At 39.4% G+C, this 25,355-nt stretch overlaps 1 protein-coding gene across 3 annotated transcripts in view; it reads right to left on the bottom strand.

The window, feature by feature from the left end:
* Nucleotides 1-24,515, bottom strand: part of RASA2 (RAS p21 protein activator 2) — a 109,204-nt gene extending 84,689 nt beyond the window's left edge. For all 3 annotated transcript variants that reach the window (XM_070577575.1, XM_070577574.1, XM_070577577.1), the window contains exons 1-2: nt 24,292-24,515; nt 2,107-2,224 (exon numbers count right to left, since the gene is read on the bottom strand). In XM_070577575.1, the coding sequence (XP_070433676.1) occupies nt 2,107-2,224; nt 24,292-24,424 (251 nt within the window). In that variant the 5' untranslated portion in view covers nt 24,425-24,515. The remainder of the gene's footprint in view (nt 1-2,106; nt 2,225-24,291) is intronic.
* Between the last annotated feature and the right edge of the window lie 840 nt (nt 24,516-25,355).

The raw sequence follows: 25,355 nt of genomic DNA, 5'->3' as shown, positions 1-25,355 counted from the left end.
TAGTTTTAAAAACAGCACTCTATTGTTATCACTGATCTGCGATCGTGCCAATGGCTCCTGAGGAAATTCCTGGTGTGGCGAAGAGAAGCACCATCAACAAGTGGTATTGCTGATACTTTGTTTATATACCTACTCCCTAAAAGGATTTCAGGCAAAGATTTAGAAGCTACAGATTCCATATGTGACTCCTACTTTACCCGTTATAAAAACTCTATACCCCGATACCTATAAAAACTATAATATCTAGAATCCATAAACGATCTAAATGGTATCTACTGACTTTTGACTTAACAGTGTATCACAATATCCACAAGGGTAGAAAACACTGAAATGAAAGCAAAGTGAGCAAGAGTTTATACAGCAGATTCTTTTGCCCTACTCCACAAGGAAAAATGCTAGTGGGCACTCAGAATCCAAGCAGCACCTTGTCTAACTATATTGAAATGACCTAAGGTAACCACTGCTAGCCTTAAAATATCTCCCAAGTTCCCATGCATCTAGAAAAATAATTTAAGATGGATAAAGAAAATTGGTTTCACTGTTTTCCTCAACACAAGTATCTGGAAAGGCAAGAGTTAAAAAATAAAAAAAGTAGGCTAGTTTTAGGTGCTCATTTACAAGGCTACATATTAGAAACTATCAAAAGTATCCAATTTATGGACAATTACTACTTTTGCATATCACTGATTATTGTGTGATATGGAATGAGCATACATTAAGCAACAAATTGAGATTTAAATAGTTGCAGGTCCTCAATCTCAGTTTTGCTTCTAACTTCCTTTATTATATGGACAAATTATTTGGCCTCTTGGTGACTCAGTTTCATCATTTCTAACATACAAATAACACCAGAATTCTAATACAACAGGGACAGGTGATTTATGACTAAAGATGGGAAGCATATTATTTCAAATCTTTTTGGGTTACTAAACTATTTTCAGCTTTATACAATCCCCTTCCTATGAAGAACTCAATAGACATTCAAAATTATAAATACTGACAATAAAGACATAAAGGGAAAAACTTCAGAGGACAAAAAAAAGGGCAAGTATAAAGAAAAAAGATATGAAAAAGAGGATAAAAAACAGACACCTGAAATACAATTTATGTAAGTCATGACACTCAATATTTCATCCACCACATGTGCATTCCAACAATTCCTTGCGCCTGAACACAACTGCATCCTTTCAGCACAACTCTGCACTAGAATTATGTCCACAAACACTATTATAGGGCAGAGGTGGCACATTCCAGTTCTATGAATTAGAATTTACTATGAAACTCTCAAAGTGCTATTACACTTTCAAAAGACAAGAAATCTACCTGAGATCACTCCCTTACAATGCCCTACTTAGCTGACTTGTATAAGCTTTAAGAAGTAATTTATCCTCAAGATAAATAATGATGTACTTTGAGAAAAGTACAAACGAACAGGCAAAACTTAGCCTAGAAAACAAATTGAGGGATAACTGTTGAAAGAGTGTCATGTGAAAGATGGATTAAATTTGTTCTCCAGAAATCCAAGGGACAGAATTAGGAAGAATTAAGAGGAAGATATATTTTGAGGCAATGAAAAGCCACATGCAAGCAAGCACTGTGTCTGTCTTGCTCTTGTGGATGTATTAATAAATAGCAGCCAGCAAGTTCTTGGCATGTAGTAGGTCCTTGTTTTGATAGACGTTAATTAACTAAGTGTAAGAGCTTTATAAGAGTCAGAATAGATCCAAGACTGAATAGGCTGCTTAGGAGGCAGTGAACTCCTTGGTCACTGGAACATTATTAAGCAAATGCCAGATGACCACTTGTCAAAGATAATTGTCAGAAGGAACCAAGCATAAGGTGGTTAGTCCAGCTCACTGAACATTAAGGTTCCTTCAAACTCTGAGATTCTGTAAACCTAAAAAAAAATTCAGAATGTAAATTCACTACCTAACGTTCAAATAAACTACATTGAAGGTGAATTCGTTCAACCGATGCCCAGTAAAGTAAAATTTTCAGAGGAAGAAAGTCTTCTTGAAGATTATAGTCTGGAAAATGTATAAAATTTATTAATCAGTATGTATCATATGAATGATAATTTACCAGTTTTTTTTTTTTTTTACAAACCTTAAAGATTTTTCAACAACTTGGGTACGATAAACTTCTTCCTGATCCAAATTTATAGTGCAGAAACAATCTCTCATTTTGTTGGGTCCAAGATATGGCAATAAATTTTTCGCTTCACCTGTTGGCACAAAAATTGAAATTGGTGTTAAATATCACCAGCTAGTTCATGCTAAGCCTTATATAGTATGAATCGAATCCAAAAGAACACATAAGATGTAACACAGAAAAAAAAATTAGTGATTAGAAAAAGAAGATCCACCTGGTCTAAAGCAGTCTGCTGAGACTAAGGGAGGAGCTGTGCACAGGGGCATGTGAGCTCATAGTACATCACTGAATTCCTGCTCCTAGAAAAGGGCAATCCCCCGACTGTGCTGCCATCCCATCCCTCCAGTGCCACCTCAAGGACTTGACTTCACAATTAATCCCCATTTTCTGTATCATCATTAATTTTCCTCTCTAGCGGATCATTCCCATCAGCACATAAACAACCTTTGCTATGTCCCAATTTTTAAAAAGCACAAAAATAAAAAATCTCCCTTGACTCCACCTCCTCCCTCGTGATATCATTCCATTTCTAGACTCCCTTTCACAGAAAAGCTTCTCAAAAGCAATCATCTCCAGTCACTGTCTCTAATTTCTCACCTTACATTCATTCTTCGGCCCTCTCCAATCAGCTTCTAACCCCATGACACTGAAACTGCTCCAGCCAGGGTCATTCATGCCTTCCATATTGCCAAATCCAATGGTCATTTCTCTTGTCCTCATGATACCTGACCTGGCAGCACTATTTAATAAAAGTGAACACTAACATCCCTCCTTAAAATGCCCTCTTTTCTTGGCTTCCACAAGACAGTATTTCTGGCTTTCCTCCTACATCACTGGCCCTCTGCTGACTTCTCTCCTCCTCTTCTCTACATGTTGCTATGCTTCAGGGCTCAGTTCTGGACCACCTTCTCATCTCTCTCTATGCAAACTCCTTCAGTTTACAATGACAATGCTGTTGCCTCCCAGATGTTCATTTTCAAGCCTGTCTCCTACTCAACACTAGATGTGAATATTCAACTGCCTCCTGCCTATCCAGTAGGCATCTCAAATTTAACAAGTCCCAGACAAACCATCTGATTTCCTCCCCTAAAACATGCTCTTCCCCAAGTTTACCACCATCTTCCTCTCTTTTTCTCACCTCATCCTTCCAAAACCTCCCACCTCCAGATTGAGTCCATCAGTAAATTTAGCAGCCCTCCAAAATAAATCCCAAATCCAGCCACCTCTCTTCGCCTTCACTGATATCACTCTACAATCCACTCTCCATCAAGCAGTGTGATCTTTGAAACATATTATTCAGGTCGGTCACTCCCCTGCTCCAATACCATTCCATTTCACTTAGAAAACAACCCCACTTCTAAATTTCCATTGTTTTGGTCTACACAGCCCTACTGAACTGTCCTCTCCTCTCTGACCTCTTCTCCTCCCACATTCCCCAGCGTTCACCTCCTTTCCATTCAAAACCAGGCCAAGCTTGTTCAAGCTTAGGGCCTCTGCCTGGAACGCTCTAACCCTACATCTTCACATAGATGGCTCTTATCACTCAAGTCTCAACTCAAATGTCACTTCCTCAGAGAAATCTTCCCTGACTATCCTATCTAAAGTAGATAATCCTGCTATGATATTCTATTTCTCTGTTTGTTTTCTTGATGTTATTTATAACTATCTGAAACTCTGTTAATTTTTACTTAAGTATTTATTTTCTGGTTCCCTCATTCTTGAGGTCTGAGAACTTGTTGATCTTCAAGGTCTAAAATCATGACTGTCATACAGCAGACACTTGAGAAATATCTGTTCAATGAATATTAAAGAAGCCAGTAAGTCTAGTTTTGAAGTTCTTGTCAGATGTTCAGGGGCCAAAAGGAAACACAGCAGTGTGGGTGCTGAAGTCAGACACCAGAGTACTAAATTAGGAAAGCACGGTAGTGGGCATAAGGGAAGAGTACTGCCCTAAGAATCATGAAACCAATGTTCCTGTCTTACCTCTGCTATTAAGTGGCTAAATAACCAGACAAATCAGTGAAGCACAGCTTTCCTGATGAAAGTCTGGGCTAGATAAACTTAAGTCTCTTTCTGCTTATCAACTTTAAAACTAAAGGCCATTTAAACCAATATATTTTAAAGAAGTCTATCAGAAACTTACAAAATAACTATGAAAAACTCAATAAACAAATAATTTTTAAAAATTAAAATAAGAAAGTCAATGGAAAGGCACCACTAAGATATTCATTGGTATTAAGTTGGTCATTAAAAGATTAGAGAAAAACTAAGCTACCACTTAAACAGAATAAACATACTTATGTTCATCTCAAGTCAGAATGAAGAAATCTGATCTTTTAAATGACCCTAAAATTGCCTAATATGGGCTGGTCTTTACAAATAAACTAGTTTCCTAACAGGAAAAATAATACATATCTGAATTTGTACCCACCCTATCTCCTCTCCCCCAAAAGACTAGATGTCTCTCCTCTTATCCAAAGCTCATCCACAGCTCATCCATCTACCTGTGCTCTCTCTCTCCCGTTCCCTCCCTCTCACTCCAGAGCACTGCCCAGGATTCAATTTTCAACCTTCTCCTTTAAGTCTCTCCTTCTTCTTTAATGTCTCCCCTCTGTATAATCCAAAGGTATTTTTCTTTTTTAACCAAAAATCCAACTAAGTCACCATATAGGGCCTAGAATGTAAACAAATTTGGAATTAAATCATAATAAACATGCTCCATATCTAATGAGGGAATTTGGAACACTAAATCACAGCCCTTGAACATGTTCCTATTTCATTCACTTAAGTGAAGTCTGAGAAAACTACACTGTATAAATGTAGACATGTTCCACTACCCACCTTTTTAAGAGGGAGACAATGGGGATTATTTTGTCTGCAGAATCCAACAAACTTGACATTATCAGATATTTACTTAGAATAAACAAAAACAAGTTCTATGTAATATATAAAATGTACTCAACATCACTTCCTACAAAAGTAGTTATCATAATCTGTACTTTGACTATCTGTCACTAACTAATGCTCAAATAAACTACACTGAAGGTGAATTCATCTAACCAATGCCCAGTTTACCAATCAATCATACAAATATGTTAAGTCAGCTATCAAGACTTTAAACTCTAACTCCCAACTACAGTAGTAATCAATTAGTACTTTACAAAAAACAGAAATCAAAATAATTAACTGCTACTTCATTAAAAAATAATCAGAAGTAAAGTAACCAATGGTTAGAGAACTAAAAATAATGCTATACCCATTATATCTCTAAACAGAAAGACAGTATTTTAACAACACACACTTTATAGCAAGCTACACAAACAGACAAAAGCGAGGAACTTTGGAAGATTGTACTTGTCTTGTGTGTGATATCTGTGTAGGACCTCACTAGTTCTAGTTAATTATGGTATATAAATAAGCAAGTCCATTGGACCAAAAAAAAAAAAAAAAGAAAGAAAAAACTACTGCTTCTTAAAAGGCAAGTTTCTTGAAAACTTATTCTATAATCTCTGCTCCAATCCTTCCCCTCCTACTCACAGTCTGAACATACAATTTGGTTTCTGATTCTATTTCTTTACTAGAACCTTCAAGAACACTAACAATACTAAGTGTTACCAAGTCAAATGATAGCTTTTCAGTTCCCACCTTATTTAACCAGGCTTCACTGACTTTTCCTTAGTTTAAGTAACCCATTCCAACAGTTTTTCTTTTACTCTCTCTTTCAGGCTTTTCATCCATTAACCACACTTTAAATGTGAGGAAACTTTTGGCATCCACAGACTGCTAAATTCACCATATAGGTGGAGCACTAATTTCAGATATTTTTTTAAATGTGACATTATAAAACAATAAAAACATAGCAAAAAACAAAGACTTTTAAGTTTCTCAACATTATTTGATGGTGTTAATTGCAATCTTTCTCAATTTATCTATTGCTTATTTGATGATTGCCAGCCTTAAGCAGAATCAAGGTCTGTATTTGCAGGAGATATGGTATGGCGGAGCAGCTTCATCATCCATTTCAATGTCCTTCAGCGTATGGCTTCCTATACTGCAGAGACTAGAAAGCTAAAGACTACATTTCCTAGTCTGTCTTGCAGTTGGGGTTTGTGGATGTGACTTAAATTCTGCCAATCAGATGCACTCACTAGAAATTCGGAGGGCAGAAGGGAAGGGAGGTTGCATTTAGGCTGCTTCTACTAGCAAATACTGTTAGGGAGATGTCCAAGTTTCCTACAGCAGCATTTGCAGAACTCCTTGTATCCAGTCACAGGTTTCATAGATATCAAGAAGGGCCCAAGGCATCCATTCCGTTATGCAGGTAGTGGCAGGCGTGGCTTAGCTCTAGAGCCAGCAGCAGTGACGACAGCTTACTGATGAAGATGGCTGCTTGCTGATGGCTGTTTCCTAATAGTGGTAGATTCCTGATCATGACAGAGGTGACAAGGTTCTAAGACAAGCGACTAAAAGTTACAGCTTGCCAATTCTGCAGGTGCCTTTCTGATGCTAAAAGAGGTAGTAATTCCCATGGTAGCCCAGCTGCAATATGGCATTTGAATGTCATCCTAAAAGTTCAACCTAGAGTCTAGTTCTTCAGTCTTTCCAAGAATTCTATAAGACACTTAAAATCTTACGTTAAATTTCTTTCTGCTTAAACTAGCTACAGTTGATTCTGTAACCTAATCCTGATTGGATTTTTTTTCTTATCCTTTATTTCCAATAAATTAGAAAATTCCATCTCACATTACCAATCATTAGAGTTTAGTAAATCTGTCACCTAGATGTGGCTCTTCAGATCAAACTGGGACTCAGAAATTATGAAGCAATATCTCACTGAAAACTACTTTTATTGTTTCATCAGAAGTGAGTTGAACAGCATAGTATACTCGACAGGAGAATGCTTCAACTTGGGAAATGGAGATAAACGGATCTTAATTCTTGTATTGTTTTATCTGCCTTTGGAAAACATTTATTTCCTATGGTAGCACTTGGATGTGGTTTTTAAAATATGCTTAATAATACATTATTATGTTTCCATGAATCTGGGAGTGTCAAATTCTCAACATTCAAACCATGTGCAACATTTTGGGTACCTCCATCTTATCCTTAAATTTACACATCATACTTTTACCCTAAAATAATAAGATTAAAGTACTCAAGACATTCAATATATTGCTGAGGTATGACACTTGAGCAAGACAATTGAAATAATGGAAATGGTTTTTACTTACATTCGAAGGAAGGGAAGAAATATTTTTAGCTTATCCTTCACTTAAAAAACTCTGTGCATGCCAGCATACTGCAATATGCAAAGGGAGACATTTGTCCTACAAAGGCAGATACTTTGGCCTTACAGAAAATAGTATAGATCCGATTATATTTACAACTGTCACTATTTCCTTCAACAATAAATCAAGATGAGGAGGGATATTATTGACAAAACAGTTCCTCTATGATGAAAGGAGGCTGGTCTTCAAGCACAACATCTTTTATTCTGTAACAACACCCTTATTTGTTGAATTCATAACTGTTACTCCTTAAGAACTTTTCTTGTCTATGTTACAACTTACAACACAATTGTTATCTAAATTTTTTAAAAATCTTCTCTCTTAAAGCACAGATTTTCAGAGATGAACAAACTAATCCTTCATCAGGGATTACTTCTTCCTCAAAGATATACTGCAAGTATGCTAAGAACATCTTCACACTACCCATCAGTGGTCTTGTCTAACCGTAAAACAAACAGCCTCTCGCCCATGCATGTGACAGTTAATTGTTTCTCTGCATCATACAAATCTTGCAACATCAAATACATCTTAAACAAAATGCTGTGTTTAGTTTTGATCCCCATCCTTCACATTTGTTAGCAGTTACCTTTTTTAATATGTAAACGTATATTAACACCCATTGCTCAAACATTTTCAATGGCTCCACGCTACCTACCACTGCCCATCTTGCAAGATGAAACCTCAAATTTCCTGGTCTGGCATAGAAATTCTTCATGATCTGGCACCATCTACTACATGTTTGGCTTCATCTACTTACTTAATCTTTACCCCCACAAGTTATGCTCCAGCAGTACTATACTTTCGGTTCCTTGAATACACTGTGTTCTCTTATGCCTCTGGACATCTGCAATGCTACTTCATTGTACAGAATACCCTTACCGTTTTTTTTTTCCCCAAAAAAGCTCTGCTTAAGGGCACCTTTGTTCATAAAGTCTTCCCTCAATGCCTAGGTAGTCATGTTACTCTATTCTCCATGTTTCTACTGCATCTTATATGTACTTCTACTATAATGATCATATTGTATTTCACTAGTTGCATTTCATTCAACAAATATTTAAGTGCCTACAACATGCCAGGCACTTTTATAAACTCTGGGAATATAACAATGAATAAAAACAGGTCTCTGCCCACATGGAACTGTTGTACAATCTAGTCAGGGGCGACAAACATCATCAGCTCTTAAACAAGTAAGTATACAATATTTACTGCCATGGAAGAAACAAATATTTATTGCCATAGAAGAAAACAAAGTAGGATAAGAAAGTTCGGCAGTGCCAGGCCCAGAGGGTAGAAAGAGGGAGGAGAGCAATGTTATTTTATATAGGGAATTAGGGAAGGCCTTTCTAATAAGATATTTGAGCAGATATCTTTGAAGGAAGCCAATGAGGGAATGAGCCATGTATTTATCTGGGGAAAGAGATGGACAGGCAGAAAGAATAAAATATGCAAAGGCCCTGAGACAGGACAGCTTGGCACATTGAAAGAACAGCAAGGAGGCCAGTATGGCTGTAAAACAACAAGCAAAACGATGAGAGGGCGGAAATGGTAAGAGACGAAGTAGGGGTGGGGAAGGAGGCAGATTAACAGGGTCTTGCAGGCCAATCGGAAGTCTTAAGCTTTTTTGAGTGAGATGGGAAGCTATTGAAGAATTCGAAGAGAAGAATGCCATGATATAACTCTTGTTTTAGAAAAATAATTGCAGAAGGGAAAGACTGGAAGCAGGAAACTAGACAGGAGGCTACTGTAATAATCTTGATTAGAGATAACTTAGCGTGGAGAGAAGTGGTCAACTGGGCATATATTTTGAAGATAGAGCCAACACCATTTTTGATATTTTGGATGTGGGTATGAGAGAAAAAAGGGTTAAGGAGGGCTTCTAAGAGTTTTAGCCTGAGCAACTGCATGAATAGAGATGCCATTTCCAGAGGGAGGAGACTCTTGTTGTGGGAGGGGCATCAAGAGTTTGTATTGGGCATATTAAATCTGAAATGCCTATTAGACACCCAAGTGCAGATGTCAAGAGGGTAAAAAAGTCCCAGCTGGAGACAAAATTGGAGAGTCATTTACAGGCATATAATATTCATAAAACCATAAGAATATACAAGATCACAAGGGAAGTAAACATGGATAGAAAAGAAAAAAATTTGAAGACTGAGCCTCAGAGTTCTCTGTCATTTTGAGTTGGTAGAAATGAGAAGAAACCAGCAAAGGAGACAGCTGTATGCCTCTTCACTGAACTATAAACTTCTTAAGGGAAGGGACCAATTCTTAGCACCATGCTTAGCTTCTAACAGATGAGGAAATAGCTACTGAATAAGTATGAGTGTATGTGTGTTTACAACTTTAGCATGGGCAAAAAGGAGCTTCTAATATCTAATAAGTGTTAAGCAGGAATGGACACCATACGAAATAGCAGAGAGAAGGAGCACCAAGGAAGGCTCCACTGCGTAGGTAACCACTGCATCAACACCTGAAGGAACAGAGCAAACAGCTAAATATTTTACAGAAAACAGTAGCTTTTAGTCATTGTCAAAAATTAAACAGTTTAAAACAAGAAGGTAAACACCACTGGGAATCAAAAATGGTAAGATAACTTAGATAAAGAGAAATGAAAATATGACCAACTCTGTGTACAAGATGAATGATTCCATGCAAAGATCGACAGACAGTAAATCCAGATCCTACCATATAAATTTCACCTAGGGCTAGAATTCCAAATATCAGGCTACTAGGTAGAGATTCTGATATATATGCTTCTGGATATGTCTGTGAGTATGCACATATGCGCAAATGTATATGTTTGGGGGGACTGTGTGTGTGCATTTATACATGTAGATTTGTACGTATGTTTCTGTGTGCCCTACAGGAGGACACTACTGGGATAAGTATGAAAAGAAGATAAACATTTATCAAGTAGTTGGGATGCTCCAAGACAGTGTTAAATATTTTCTCTCAAGTATCTCAATTGATCTATACAACAACCTCATGAGGTAAGCATTACTATTCCCTTTTATAAATTAAAAAAAAATTCACAGTTACATAGCTGGAAAGGTGACTTGACATAAATAAAACTCTAAAGTCTAGTCTTTCCATTCCACCTTTAATGTCTTTCGGAATTCAGCAGTGCTGAGGGGAATAGACAGCTATTCCTTTCTGAAATTATCCAGGAAGATGCTGTAAGCCCACATCTATTTCAAAGGATACCTTAAGTTCAGGGATAAGAGCCAACACAGATCCCAGTGGCATTAACCCCAAGAGAAATTGCAAAGGGCCAGGATCCTGGACAAGATGATCCTAAGATAAAGATAACCTGGGGTGGGAGGAAAGCTAAATCATAATAGTAGCTACCATTTACTGAATAAATTCATGCATATATTATACACAGTAGGTTTTTTAGGAACTTCATACACATAACTACACTTAATCTTCAAAATAACCCCTGCAAGTGATTTTTTTCCCCAAATATAGAAACCGGAAGTGGAGAGATAACATTCTAGGAGTAAGGCACAATGTGAACAAGTGCCGGAATTGGGAACAAGAGGAGCACCTTCAAGGAGGCAGGGAATAGTACAACTCGGCTGAAGCATAAAGGGAAAGGGGACTAAGAGCAGAGAAACCTGTAAAGGAAGCTGGCATTCATACAGAGAACATGAAATGCCAAGCTCAGGAGTTCTAGCTTTATTCAGTAACTAACAAGGGTCACTCAAGAGTTTCTGTGTGGTCAGAGCTACGCTTCAGGAAAATTACTCCGACAGTTACAGGACCTCAACGAAGGTAATAAAATGGCAATGGGAGGGGAAAAAAATGGAAGAGATACTACAGAGATAGAATTCACAGAACTTGGCCCAAGTGACCCAGGATATGACATTCTAATAACAGGAATATCAACCTAAACAGAGGATTAGAACTTTAGATGGGGGCGCCAGCCCCGTGGCTGAGTGGCTAAGTTTGCACACTCTGCTCCAGCAGCCCAGGGTTTCGCTGGTTCGGATCCTGGGTGCAGACATGGCACCACTCATCAAGCCATGGTGAGGTGGCATCCCACATGGCACAACTAGAAGAACCTACAACTAGAATATACAAGTATGTACTGGGGGGCTTTGCGGAGGAAAAGAAGAAGAAAAAAAGATTGGCAACAGATGTTAGCTCAGATGTCGATCTCTAAAAAAAAGGAAATTTAGATGGGGAAAAGACATTAAAATATGCAAACCATCATTTACATTCACAACAAAAAAACAGAGTGAGAAAGAATGAATCAAATGTACATTTCAGGGCCGGCCCAGGGGCATGGCAGTTAAGTTCACACGTTCTCCTTCAGCGGCCCGGGGTTTGCCAGATTCAGATCATGGGTGCGGACCTACACACCGCTTGTCAAGCCATGCTGTGGTAGGCATCCCACATATAAAGTGGAGGAAGATGGGCACAGATGTTAGCTCAGGGCCAGTCTTCCTCAGCAAAAAGAGGCAGATTGACAGCAGATGTTAGCTCAGGGCTAATCTTCCTCAAAAAAAAAAAAAAAAAATATATATATATATATAAAATAGTCTTGGTGTTGACAAGTTTAGAGCAAAATTAAAATGCTGTTGTGCCATCTAATTATACAAAAATAAGACAATTCTATATAAAGTTAACATATCCTAAGGTCTTTCAAATTTTCTTATAAAGTTTAATTATAATTTCTGCAATAAGACAAAGGTGCACAAAATTCTGAAAATATCTACAGTATTGGTATAGTACAGCAAGTTAAGTGAATGCATTTTGGAGACAGAGATCTGAGTTTCAACATGAGCTTTGTACTTGATGATCTGTATGTCCTCAGTCTCAACCTCCTGCATAAAAAGAGGTAACTACAATACTTCCGGATTTTTGTGAGCATTAACTGAGGGACAGCACTTAACACAATTCCTAGAACAGAGTAAGGAGTTAGTAAATAATAACTAATAGTGCTCTTCCTTGGTTAGCAATTTCCTAAAAATTAGTACCTGCCCACAATTCCCTTCACCAAAGCCATTAGGTCCTGACCAAAGATAATCAGTAACTTAACAACTGGATACACCAGGGGAGCTCATTTATTTTTTAAAAATGAGACTTTTATTACAAAAGTATTACATTTCTATTACAGGAAATACAAGGAAAAACACCTGGCCTTACTATACCTCAGGCTCTACATCTCTAAAAGTGAGGGGTTTGAACTATAATAGGGGACATAAATTGGGGGTCAGGTAGCCAGAGATTTATTTCGTTTGGCCTGCAGAGTACTAAAAAGGAAATGAAGCCAAAATCTAGAAACTGGGAGAGTTAATAGTAAATAAATCCATATTTCTAGTTTCTCTTAATAATCAAAGACCTGGAAACATGGTTCTGAGTAGAAACTGTAGACAGGCATCCCCTTAATAAATTCTAACAATCTCCACCTGGCTCTACTTTATTATGCCTGGTCTCTGTAGACTGGAGTTTGCAACCCCTTAACTAGTCAATCATCTAGGTTCCTCATAGCTCTAAATTTCTGAGACAATACTTGAAATTTAAAAAGCACATGGTAACACTGATTTCAAATACTTTTAGACATTGCTACCTATTGCAAGTTTAATCTGATGAACACTACAAGAACTAGATATACATTTATATTAGATAAATTACTCATCAAGAAAACTATGAAAATATACTTTGAGTATTACTACTGCTTATGTTACAGCCTACACTTAACTGAGTACAATGTTCCAGGCAGTACACCAAAGCATCCAGTCTTCTCACAACCACTTTGTAAGATTAGCAAAATTACTATTCCCAATTTACAGAAGAGGAAGCTGAGGCTCAGAGAGGTTAAGTGATTACTAGAAAAGTAGCAGAAAACCATGCTTTCAACATGCTACCTTACCATTTATCATTCAGTAGATTTTTATATATGCAATATAATAAATGTTTTGGATAAGATACAGAAATCTTACATAAAAGCTCTCTCTTCTTCATTTATCTTTACAGTTCTCAATGGAGAAAGGAAGAAAAGAACTACCATAATCACTCATGAGCTTCTAAAGAAGCTCATATTCACCCTGTTCAGAGTATGTCAGATTGCCCCAGTGTACGGCAGCAAAAGTGGCGGTGGGAGAAAGGGACACACTACTGAAGAGAAAAAAGTTAGGTAGCTTATTTTGTTATTTCCCTCCTTTGCTGTCACTTTGAAAGCATAACTATTATTCAGGCAGAGAATGAGAAATGGCACCAATAGGTATATGGTGACTGCTGGAATACCTCCCAGTAAGGAGAGTTTTCCAATGTGTGAATCAACATGATCAGATAGCTGGATTGTCAAGCAATTTTTCTCATTCCTAGTGAATAATATATTATCTTTAAAAAATATAATCCAAGAGTCTATAATCCCACTCAACTGGTAATCTTAAAAAAAAAAAATCAACACATTACATAATTCCTGTCAGAAATCTGATTCTGCCTAAGAACAGGCACTGCAATTTTAATCTGGGACTTGGAGGTTAAAGAAACAGGGAATAATAAAATTTCACTAACACTGCACTCTTACTCCATCATGGAAATAAGGTACTGTGCAATCATCAAGGTGCCTAAAACAAGGTAATACCACTGAGCAAGCACTTGAGTGGGCAAAGGATTCCAGGAATCCAGCATGGTTTAGGTGGTTAGCCTAGACTCAGCGAGCAAAGGCTTGTTTTGTAGCTATAAAACCTGAACAACATATAAGTACAATTCTTGACAAGGCAAAAAGTCAAGGTTAAAGCATAAATTCCAAGGCAACTCCCCAAAAATGTCCTACTAGGTAAGATGCAACTCCTCAGTGGGAAAGTCTGCAGAACATAATTAAGGGCGAGTTGCTTTACACAAGTTATGTGTATAATAATCATCATACAGTTATCTATATTGCTATCATATTAATCATCTCTGACTGAAGCTTAGTCTAGAACAAGAAGTTAGGAAACTATTGTACATGAAAAGGCAAGTTTCGCAAGGTACTGCCAGGAAGCGTCCATGGGTTATAGAGATACGTCACCAAGTTGCAGGCAGGATCTTCCTGTGGTTTGCCTTGCCCACTTCCGGTTTCAGTTTTGAATGTGTGCTGATCCAAGCTCCCGACAGCCCCCTTCTCAAGTAGCAGACCAAACTCTAAAGCACATATGGTAGGAATCTCTTCTAGGATAGGCCAATGGTTCCTACAACTACACGAAGCTTAGCAAGGCTCCTAGGCTGATTAAGAGAGCCTAGTATGGCAGGGAAACCAAAGGGCCAAAGCTAGGTGGTGGCAGAACTAAGGGCTACATGAACAGGCCATATATGGGATATGGCTGCTGTTTCTGGTAATAGCATCCAGGGAGCCAAAATGAGATTCATATGATCTAGTGCTTTTCAAAAAAAAAAGTGGCACCTAGTTATAAAGAAGTTGCACCCACACACGTGCATGTACAAGTGTACATGTGTGTGTGTTCCAGAAGAACCATTCACAAACACAAACTAACATGAGCATAGTCAGGCAGATAAAAGGCTAACATTTTTTTGTGAGTCCCCAAAACAGTACTAAAGACAAATTTTTACAGCATTCCAAGATTCTAATTTTATTGAATATCTTTACATTAGACTATAACTAATTTAGAGATAATTATCAACTTCTTGACAACAGAAATGTATCATCAGTTCCTTCCAATTAACCACCTGACAGGCAACACGGTAGAGAAAAGGACATGAGCTTTGGTAACTTAAAGACCTTCTAAAAACCTGCCTCTTTAAACCCTGAGTAAATAACCTTTGTGTCAGCCTCTTTTTCACTAAAATAGGAATAACAACAATCTTCTTCGTGAAATTGGATTAAATGAAATAGTTTGCAAAGTGTCCTAAACAGTACTTGAAAATAGTAAATAACAAACGTTAGTTCACTTCCTCATTCACTAAGAAAATTTTATATAAAATTGTCCAAATTCAAAACTAAGAAGTTCTGCACCACTCACACAAATGTTATAATATTTTAAATGATCAAAACTATTCTTTTTACTACGTTCCTCTGGAAGAAAACACCGAATTTTTTTAAGTCAATTTTTTGAACATAATTAGTGAAAACAAGTGAAATATATGGGAATTCACCAAATTATTATAAATTTTTCTTTTTTGGAAATTATATCAAAATAAAAAGTTACCAAAACACTTGACAGAAAAGTTGACTTTATTTCTATGTGCACTCAAAATGTCACCAAGCCTAACATTTGGTTACCCTTGCTTTTACAGATAGGATAGTCTTCAAGAATAGAGCAAGACAAGCTCTCACAGCTTAAGACTAATACTGTATCAAATTCATTTATAGGAATAGTCATTTTTGGTAACATAGCTAATACACAAATACACTCTATAAAAAATGAAACCATCATAGGTAAGGCAAAGTCCCTTTGTCCACCACTGAGGTAACCAATGTTGTACATCTTTTCAAATCTCTTTCTGTGCATTTTCCCACATACATGCAGAAAAGATAAAACAGATATGATATTACACATATCACTCTAACAACTTGCTATTTTTTACTCAACAATACCTTCTGAAGTTCTTTCCTTTCACACTATAGATATCCGTCATTCTTTCTAGCTGCTATAGAATATGTATACGAACATATTATCTAGCCATTTTCCTACTGATGGACACTTAGGTTGTCTCTAATTGTTTGTTTCACCATCAAGGCAACATTAAACATCTTCGTATATGCCTCTTCTGCAAATGTACAAGTGTTTCTGTAGGGGAGATAAGTAGAAGTAGAAATGGATAAGGTATATACATTTGAATTTTTAACGGATATTGCCAAAAGGTTCTCCAATATCGCTTTACCAATTTAAACTTACCCATTTCGCCAAACTCTCACCAAATACTGAAATTAACAAGGTTTTCTTTTTTCACAAAATGACTTTTTAAAATTTGTACTTCCCTGGTTAATTTTTGTTAAACACTACCAGTATTTTCCTATGTTTACAGGCCTTTTATGTCTCCTTTTCTATGAAATGCCTATTCACAGCCTTTATTTTTCTAATGGCCTTTTGCTTTTTAAATTTGCCTGAACTTCTTGTATATTCTGGACACTAACAGAGAGGCAGTATAGTATAGTAGGTTAAGAGTAACAAGACAGACTCGAGAGCCAGTCTGCCCAGTTTGAACAACAGCTCCACCATTCACTATCTGCTTTTGGTCAAGTTACTTAGTTTAGCTATTCTGTGCCTCAGTTTCTTCACCTGTAAAACGTGGATAAAAACTGTACTTACAGAGTTACTGTGAGGATTAAATTAATTAATAAGCTTAAAGTGTTTAAAACAGTGCCTGGCACAGAGAAAGTGTTATCTAAGTATTTTCTTTGTGTGTAGGATTTACTGCAAATATCTTCGCTCAATCTATTGTTCGTCTTTTAACTCCTAAGTCTTCACTTACCTTTTTTCAAACAGTTCTTTTTCCATCTCTACTCTGGTATCAGAAATTACATAAGTAGATGAAACCAACAAGTGAGTGCCCCTCACTGGATCTCACGATCAACTTCTCAAGAATAGGCATCAGCCAAAGCATCTAAATTTTTAAAAATCTTTCCACTACAAAAAATAGCTAACTTTCTTACTGCATAAAGCATAAATCAGTAAGAAGACTGATAATCCAGTAGAAAAAATAAACAGACAAGTTCACAAAAAAATGGAAATAAAAATGGCTCTTAAAAATATGATGAGATCCTTGACCTCATTTACAAGAAGCGCAAATTAAAACCACAAATTAGACGTTCCTTTTCATCTTACAGATCAGTGAAGACCAAGAAGTTTTAAAATACACACTGTGTGGGTGTAAAGAAACAGGCATTCATACACTGCTGGTGGGAGCATAAACTGCTATAGTTTCTATGAAAAGCAATTTGGCATTGTCTTTCCAAAATAAAAATGCACATACCATTCAATTAATCCATTACATCTAGGAATTTATCCCATAAATAGACACATGCACTCATATTAAAAATGACATACAACGTTATTCATTGCAGTAATGTTTGCAACACAAAGACTGGAAGTAACCTGAATGTACATCAATACAGGACTGGTTAAATAAACTGCGGTATATCCAGATAATGATATATTACGCAGCTGTTAAAAAAATGAGGCAGCTCCCTATATACATGGATATGAAAAATCTTCAAGCTACTACTAAGTGTAAAAAACCAAAATCCAAACAATATGTATATTTTGCTATGATCTGTATGTTGGTGAGAGAGAGATATTAATACTCATACATTTATGCTTGTAAATGCTTAAATTATCTCTGTAAGGATACACAAGAAACTGGTAATGTTTGCTTCTGGAAAGGGTATGGCTAGGGGACAACAGAAGTAAGAGAACCTATTTTTCAATGTCTACCCTTTGTGCCTTTTGAATTTTGTACCAGGTATTTGTTATTATCTAATCAAATAAATAAATAAATCTTTAAAAACATAATCAAACAAACTAATGCCACCCTGTGATCACTCCAAACTTTCTATTGGTACCCTGTACATGGTCGTGCACAGCAGGTTACTACCATTCAGGTAATTTGTGGCTAACCTGTTCAACCGGCAAAAGCAGAGGTTTGCCTTCCTAGCTGCCCATTACCACCCTCTGTGGAATGTTTTAAACCTACGGATATCCAAGTACCACCCCAGAAATTCTGATTCAGTGGGTCTGGAGCAGATTCTGGGCATCGGAATTTTTTTAAGTTCACAAGTGATGCTGATGGACAGTCAGGACTGAAAACTGCTGACTTAGAGCATGACACAAATAGGTAAACATCCGGGCTCACTCTCCACCTAGGTCATCACCATAGTTTCATCACTAATTCTAAACACTTCACAAAGGTCTCAAGAAGAGACAGATGAGAGAGTGTAGATGGTACAGTGAAAATCTATTACTATTTCTGGATATATCACCAAATAGGCAGTGTAATCACCATACAATAAATGCAGTATATTTGCAACATTCATACTAATGAATTCATCCTATGTAACATTTTAGAAAGAACTCTGACAGTAGTGAACTAGTGCCCAACAGGCCATTAACTGTGTGACACTTTGAGTCTCTGAGTGTCAATTTCTTCATTTGTAAAATGAGGGGACAGAATAAGATATGTTCTCTACCTCCCAGCTCTAAACTTCTGTAATTCTCTAAGATTACAGGTGTCTAAAAGCAACTATTACTTAGTACTACAGACTTTAGGATAAACTAGTAAGGACCTTTTTCATCCAATTCACAGCCCAGTGGGCTATGCCCTAACAGACACTCACATACGTGTTAGGTACTGTGAAATAAATAAACTAACGGTCACAGAAAAAAATTTTTTTAGGGTACAATCTTATCTAATAAATCTTAAATATTTTTAAAATAGGGCATCTTATGCAAAATAGGTACACCAAATATATTTAAGCATTAAAATAAAAGCATCTGATGTACTGTCTTAAAGCAAATGGTTCAAGTTAAAAAGCAATCATCAAAGAGTCCTAGAAGTGATGTTAAAGACCACATCCAAACCTCTCAGTTCACAAGTAAGAAAATAGGGGCTCAGAAAAGTTAAAGAATTTGCCCAAAGCCATTCTGTCACTAATGATATTCTTAGAACCAAGCTCACAGTAACAAATTTGTCAATTACAGTTCACTGATGTTTGCATGTGTGTTGGTATAACCATATAAGGTATATTATTTTTAGCTAGGGATTTTTGATGACTAAAATGACATACAAAACTAAAGATATATCATAGAAATTTCTTAGCATACATAAAAAGTTTCTGAATTTACATTAATCGATGGCTCTACAACAAAACTTTCAGCAGCTTGCCAAGGAGCACAGAACTTCATTAGTAGATAAAACACATAATCTGATATTATTGTTAAATAATTTCATAAAGCATATTAACAAGGAAATAGGATTAGCATCTATTATTAACAGATAAAATGATAGTTTTATTTCAGTTACATTAGTTCCACAGTCCCTTAGAGTCTACTCAAAGAGTTCTAAGTTAAAAAAAAAAAGAAAAAAAACTCTATGAACTCATTGAAGTTCACCTCTTGTCTTCCTCAAAGCAAATGATGAGCAGACTGCTCTGTGAACTTTTACAAAGAACTCTTTTCTCTCATTTCTACCATCTGAAAGATGGATTCTTCCTCTGTGCTAAATAACTCATCATCTCATTTCAAATTTCAGACAATAATAAATTCTTGGCATGAACAAACCCTTTATTAATCTTTCCCTCTTTCTAATAATTTATTAAATAACTCATTTCATTTCAAATATCTGAGAGTAATGAATTCTTAGCATGAATAAACTCTTTTTAATCTCTCCATCTCAATTCTATTGCGTGGTCAAGAAAATGTTTTGATTTATACTTTATTACCAAAAAATTCAAACCTGCCATGACAAATAGAGACATTTAATGTGTAAGGTGTGATTATGAGATTTTTCTTTTCCAGGTTCAGGACTAATTAGTAACAATATTCATGGAATACAGTCAAGTAACAATATTCAAATCCCCTAATAATAAGCAATCAGAGCATTTAGAAAAATTTAATCCTTTTCCTAATGAAGCAACTTTGGCATCAGTTCAAACCTCACCAGTTGGCACCATGATTTTGAAAGAGATGAACTTCCTGCCACAGACCCATGTAGATTTCTTTTAATAATGCTATCATCTTCTCATTTGTATAGCTGTAAAATTTACAGAACACTTTCATATCTAGTATCTCAAATCCTCCTCAGGATAACATAATGAGAGATAGGGCATTTTCTAAAGACCTATTCTGTTCTGGGCACTGTGCTGACAATGGTGCGGTTAAAAAAATGAACAAGAATGAATCCTACCTTGGAAGAGCTCACGGTCTACTGGGGAAAACAAATAAATAATTTCTGTGAAATGTGCTATAATAAGGAAATGGACAAGGAATTGAGATTCCCCAGCAGTACCAAGGGCAAACACCTTCTCTCCAGGGATTGGGGTGGTGGTGCCCCAAAGAAGACTTTGGTCAGGAGATCACATGCAGCAGGCTTTTGAAGGATGAGTAGGAGTTCCCTGATATAAACATGGAGTGGAGGGAAGGAGAAAAACACTCTCAGGCAGAGGGAACACCATGTACAAAATAGCTACTGATGAAGTTATTATTCCCATTTTAAAGATGAGGAAGATAAACTCTTAAGTGAGCTGCATAAAGTCACATGAATAATAATTAACAATGTATGAAACAGAATACAGGTCTTCCGATTTTAATCAGCTTTCTACACCAGGAAATGCCAGTACATGTTGGACAAGAACATCAGATAAAGATTAGGTTTTATCTCCTACTCTAATCCTTCCTAAAAGATGGTCCATGTCCAACCTAGCTCTTGGGTGGAGGGGGAGAAATGATCAGAGAAGGGAATTTATTTATTCCTCAAATCAATCCTGTGAAATAGGTGTTTTTACTATCCTCATTTTACACATGAGAATATCGAGACACACAGAGATTAACAAAAACTGGATATTAAGTGAAGTCTCAAACCCAGGTGACTAACCTGACCAAGCCTCTAAACTCAAGCCTTAACCATACCCCACAGATCCTACTTTGCTCAACAGCCCTAGGTCATTCTTCTTCTGAAGATATCAGGGAGACCAAGTGAGTTCTGGGACACATCATGGTCCCACACATCTTGCACTGTACCACACATCGTAATATTCACACAAATCCTTAGATCTGCCTCCCTTATCAATCTGATCTCCCTTGAAGGTAAACCCAGGCATAAGGTGGCACAGGCTCTTTCAACATTTTTACAATCTGACTTAACTGGACAAGAGTAAACTTGTAAAAACAGCAGTAACCAGAATGGAGGACATCACAAAATAATGGCATGAAGCCTGAAAATATAAAGGAGAAAGCCCCAATCCTCCTCTTTCACTTGCCAGTGGGGCTTTGGGTGGGGGAGGGGAATGCAAAGAGTGCTTCAGGTGGGCTAGCGTACCTGCTACTCACTGCAAAAAATGGAGCCTGGAGTATACCTGGAGTACACCCTTAACTGCCTTTTTCAAGGGTTCATATGACAACTCTAGGACATCCAACAACTAAACCTGCCTCTTGAATATTAAGGAAGCAGACCATTTGGAACTGCCCTGGTTTCCTAGGGCACTAAAACAACCTCACAGAACTGGGGATCAGCATATAAGAAAAAATAATGTCAGCAACACTGGATTTGCTAATGTCAGGGGATTGTGTGAAACTGACCACAAAACGGTTTTTCAATCTGTCACTCTGGTATTTCACCTTGTGAAGTATATGGGAAAATTAATAAATAATGGAATGAAATCCCTAAAGAAGTTTGTGGGCTATTATCTCTAGAATTTTAAAGATATATAAATCAATCCATCTTCGCTTTTTGCTGGTATGATTTGGAGTTGGAGGGTCCTACCCAAGTCCAGGAAAAATGACGTTTCCTTCCAGGCTCACTTTCAGCCCTATGGTTCTCTACTTCTCCAGATGGGAGGCTCTCCATCAGCAGTTTGGAATCTGCCAGCACCTCTCCAGGCTAGTGGGCACTATCAGGTTTCCCCTGAGGTCTCCTAGCATGGTGAAAAGGAAAGCTGACATGGTTACCCACACCCCCACGCTGCTTAATATCTTCACTGTCAGAACCACCACCATCCCATTTCTGTGACTTTAGCACCTGCTATTGACTCTTCCAGCCTCCCAGCCCCCACCCTGCAAAAACCCACATGTCAGTTTCAGGGAAACAGAAAACAGCATCTCTTCACAGGGTTCTGAAGCTCAACCAACTCTGGATTATACCAGCTAAAAGGAGGGCAAAGAAATGGAGAGGGAGAAGCTTCACATGTAAGTATCCTAACATTTTTTCTATGAAGCCGATACTCCAGGACCTGAGCTCTAAACTGAGCAATTCAAAAAGCAAGAAACTGACTGAGATAACAGATGTAACACTTTGCCTCCGGTTAAAGCACTAATGTCATTCCCAGCAACTGGATGATCAATCTCCAAGTCCGGGTGGTGGGGCTGCTCTAAGCCACAGAAACAAAGTTGTGTTTTTTTAATTTGTAGGCCCAAGTTTCACTCACAGTGATATCTCTTACTGTGATATCTTTGCCCTGGAGCAGGTGAAAGTGCAGGGCAGTCAAGTCCTTCTGGAAACAACCCAACCCTAACTCGCAATTCCAAGATCTGTGTACATGTAGTTTCACTGTAGAACCTGCAGCTTTGTAAATCAGTGAGGCTCCAGTGGACGCTGCAAGAGCATCAAGTGACACTAAAGTATAAAATGGTAAAAACTTGGAAAATTAGATCAAGGGGGTAACTCCGGCCCATGTATAGTTTCCCCAAATATTAAATTAGATATATGCAAATACTAAGTTTAAGACTTAACCCAAATTCTGTAAAGATTTTATACCCTAGGAGGTGACTTCAATGTTGGGAACTTAGATACAAAGAAGATCGACTTCTTTGGTGTCATTTCCCACATTTTAAGAACTGTACTCTCTTAAGAGCCCCAAGACTACTTCTGGGAATAAAAAGGTGACAAAATTTAACTTGTCTGCTTCTGAGATTTAATGAAATCCCTAATACTTGAATGGGGGGAGGGAACTTGAAAAAAGGACAGTAGAAGAATCCCAGCTCAATTAATAATATCACTATTCAGGAAGAGGACAATTTTACATTCTTTGCAAGAAAAAGCATTGTTAGTCATGTCAACGCAATTCGATTTTCTTCATACAAAGTAAAAAGTACCTATCACTAAGAGTTATTTACATGAAACATGAAGCACGCTTCCAATCCGAAGACACTGAATAAAGAAAATAAAGCTAAATTTCGACAAAAGCAATAACTTCTATTGATCTATCTTACAAATAGCAAAAAAAAAAAAAAAAAAAAAAAAAGCGTTTCCTCTGAATAAGCCACTGAAAAAACCGGCAACCTGACGCCAAAGAGTCATTTTCTTAAAACAAACGTCCAAATGACTGAACTCAAATGGTCCGTCTATAGTAATGCTCGGAGCCTGTGAGCAAAAATCTTGTATTAAGTCAACCAGTGCGGCTCGCTCACCAAAGTAACAATTAAATGCATGAGAAGGAAAGGAATTAAGTGGGTTAAGTGCGAGCTGGATGACTGTTTTGAGACCTGCTCACAGGAAGCCACTACATCCTGCCTGAAGTCCTGTCAGTCACGCTGTCTCTCGATTCAAGTCCCCGCCGCAGCGAGGTGGGGCGAGGACAGGTGTCCGGCCCGGGCCCCTCCCGGCGCGCTCACCCGCCAGCACCCCGCGCGGCCGCCACTCGCGGCCCAGGGCGGCCCGTGGCCTCCGGCCCAGGGCGCCTTTTTCAACCTCGCGCCGGCGGCGAGCCCCGGGGCCAGCAGCCCCCTCCCCTCGGCGGCCCTGCTTCCCCGCCCTCCTCCTCCTCCTCCTCCGGCCGCGCCTCCCCCTAATTACCGCTCGCCTCCCACCTCGGGGCCGCTCCCGGCGCCCGCGGCCGCCCCGAGGCCTGCGTCTGAGGGCGGCCGGAAGCTCCTCGCGCCCCCCGCCCGCGCCCCCGACCGCGCCCCGGAGCCGAGCCCCTCACGCCGGCGCCGGCCCGGGCGAATTCCCCGCTCCCGCTCCCTCCGGACAGGGCGGCCCCAGCCCACGCCGCCCCGTCGAGGCGACGCCTCCCCCACCACACCCCTCCCAGCCTCGCCCGGCCCGGCCCGGCCCCCGCCCAGGCCCCTCTCGGCCCCGCGAGCCCAGCGCCGCTCCCGCCGCCGCCGCCCCCGCGCGCCCGCCGCCCCCTCAGCCCCGCCGCCGCCGCCGCCGCCGCCGGGTGGGTCCCCTCAGCCCGGCCCTCGCTTACATATCTTGCCCCGCAGGCTCTGCAGCACTCGGACCTCGCGACTGTCCTCGTCGCCGGCCCCGGGCTCTGCCGTCGCCGTGGCCGCCGGCGCCTGGGAAGAAGCCGCCGCAGCACCAAGCGCCGCCGCCGCCATGGTGCCGCCCGGCCCGTGCCGCAGCCCCGCCGCCTGCGTAGCCGGGCGAGGCGGAGCCCAGCGGCGGCCTAGGCTGGGCGAGCCGCGCGCTGGCCCCGCCCCCGCCGCGGCCCCGCCGGCCCCGCCCCCCCCCCCGCCTCGAACCGGGGCCGCCCCGACGCGAACCCGACTGCTGGGTCGCCCCGTGTCTGCCCGGTGAAAGCCCAGGCGCTGGCCAAGTGAGCTCAAGTCGTGGCTCTGAGCAGCCTTGCCGCCCCACTGAGGGAAAGTCCCGGCCTTCCGAGGTCCCCGCATCCTCCTGGGAATTAGGCTCCCGGCACGAGCAGACTTCCACACCTCCTAACTCTCAAGGGAACTCCCTGTGGGAAGAAGATAGAATGGAATTTGACAGTCGGGTGGACCTCAAGACTACCTTATTCAAAAGGAGCCAAGAGGTGCATTAGAGACTTCGCCGGGAATATCCACACGCCCCTACCCCCAAGCCACACACCACACAAAAATCCTTATTTTGAAGTGAGAACGCTGTTTGCTCTGCAAAAGCTGGTTCAGAGGAAGGACCACAGCCCTCAATTACAACGTGAGCGCAGCGCCTGAGACCCTCCCGTAGAGAAATTCGGAAGACTTTACCACCACTTGTATATTTCGGAAACAGAGCACAGAAGCGTCGGGTCCCATCGCCCCCACCCCAAAAGTGAGCGGGTTAAGAAGTTGATTGACACTAGGAAATTCGTAAATCTTTGACTAGTTGTTAGCTTTATTTCAAGGAACTCTTTACAGTGAGTAAACTGCATGAATAATACCCTGGTATGTGAGGAGGAAGATGATTTCCTGGTCCTGAGGTTGTTAACTGCACTGCCCTAAGAAGGAAGATACCTGACCTAATAGGGCAGGGTAGTTGTTTTCCAGGGCAGCAATAGGAATCAGTCAGTCT

The sequence above is a fragment of the Equus przewalskii genome, chromosome 15, assembly GCF_037783145.1.
Source record: "Equus przewalskii isolate Varuska chromosome 15, EquPr2, whole genome shotgun sequence".
NCBI lineage: Eukaryota > Metazoa > Chordata > Mammalia > Perissodactyla > Equidae > Equus > Equus przewalskii.
Note: the sequence above shows the minus strand (reverse complement) of the source record. Positions and strands in the feature narration are given on the sequence as shown.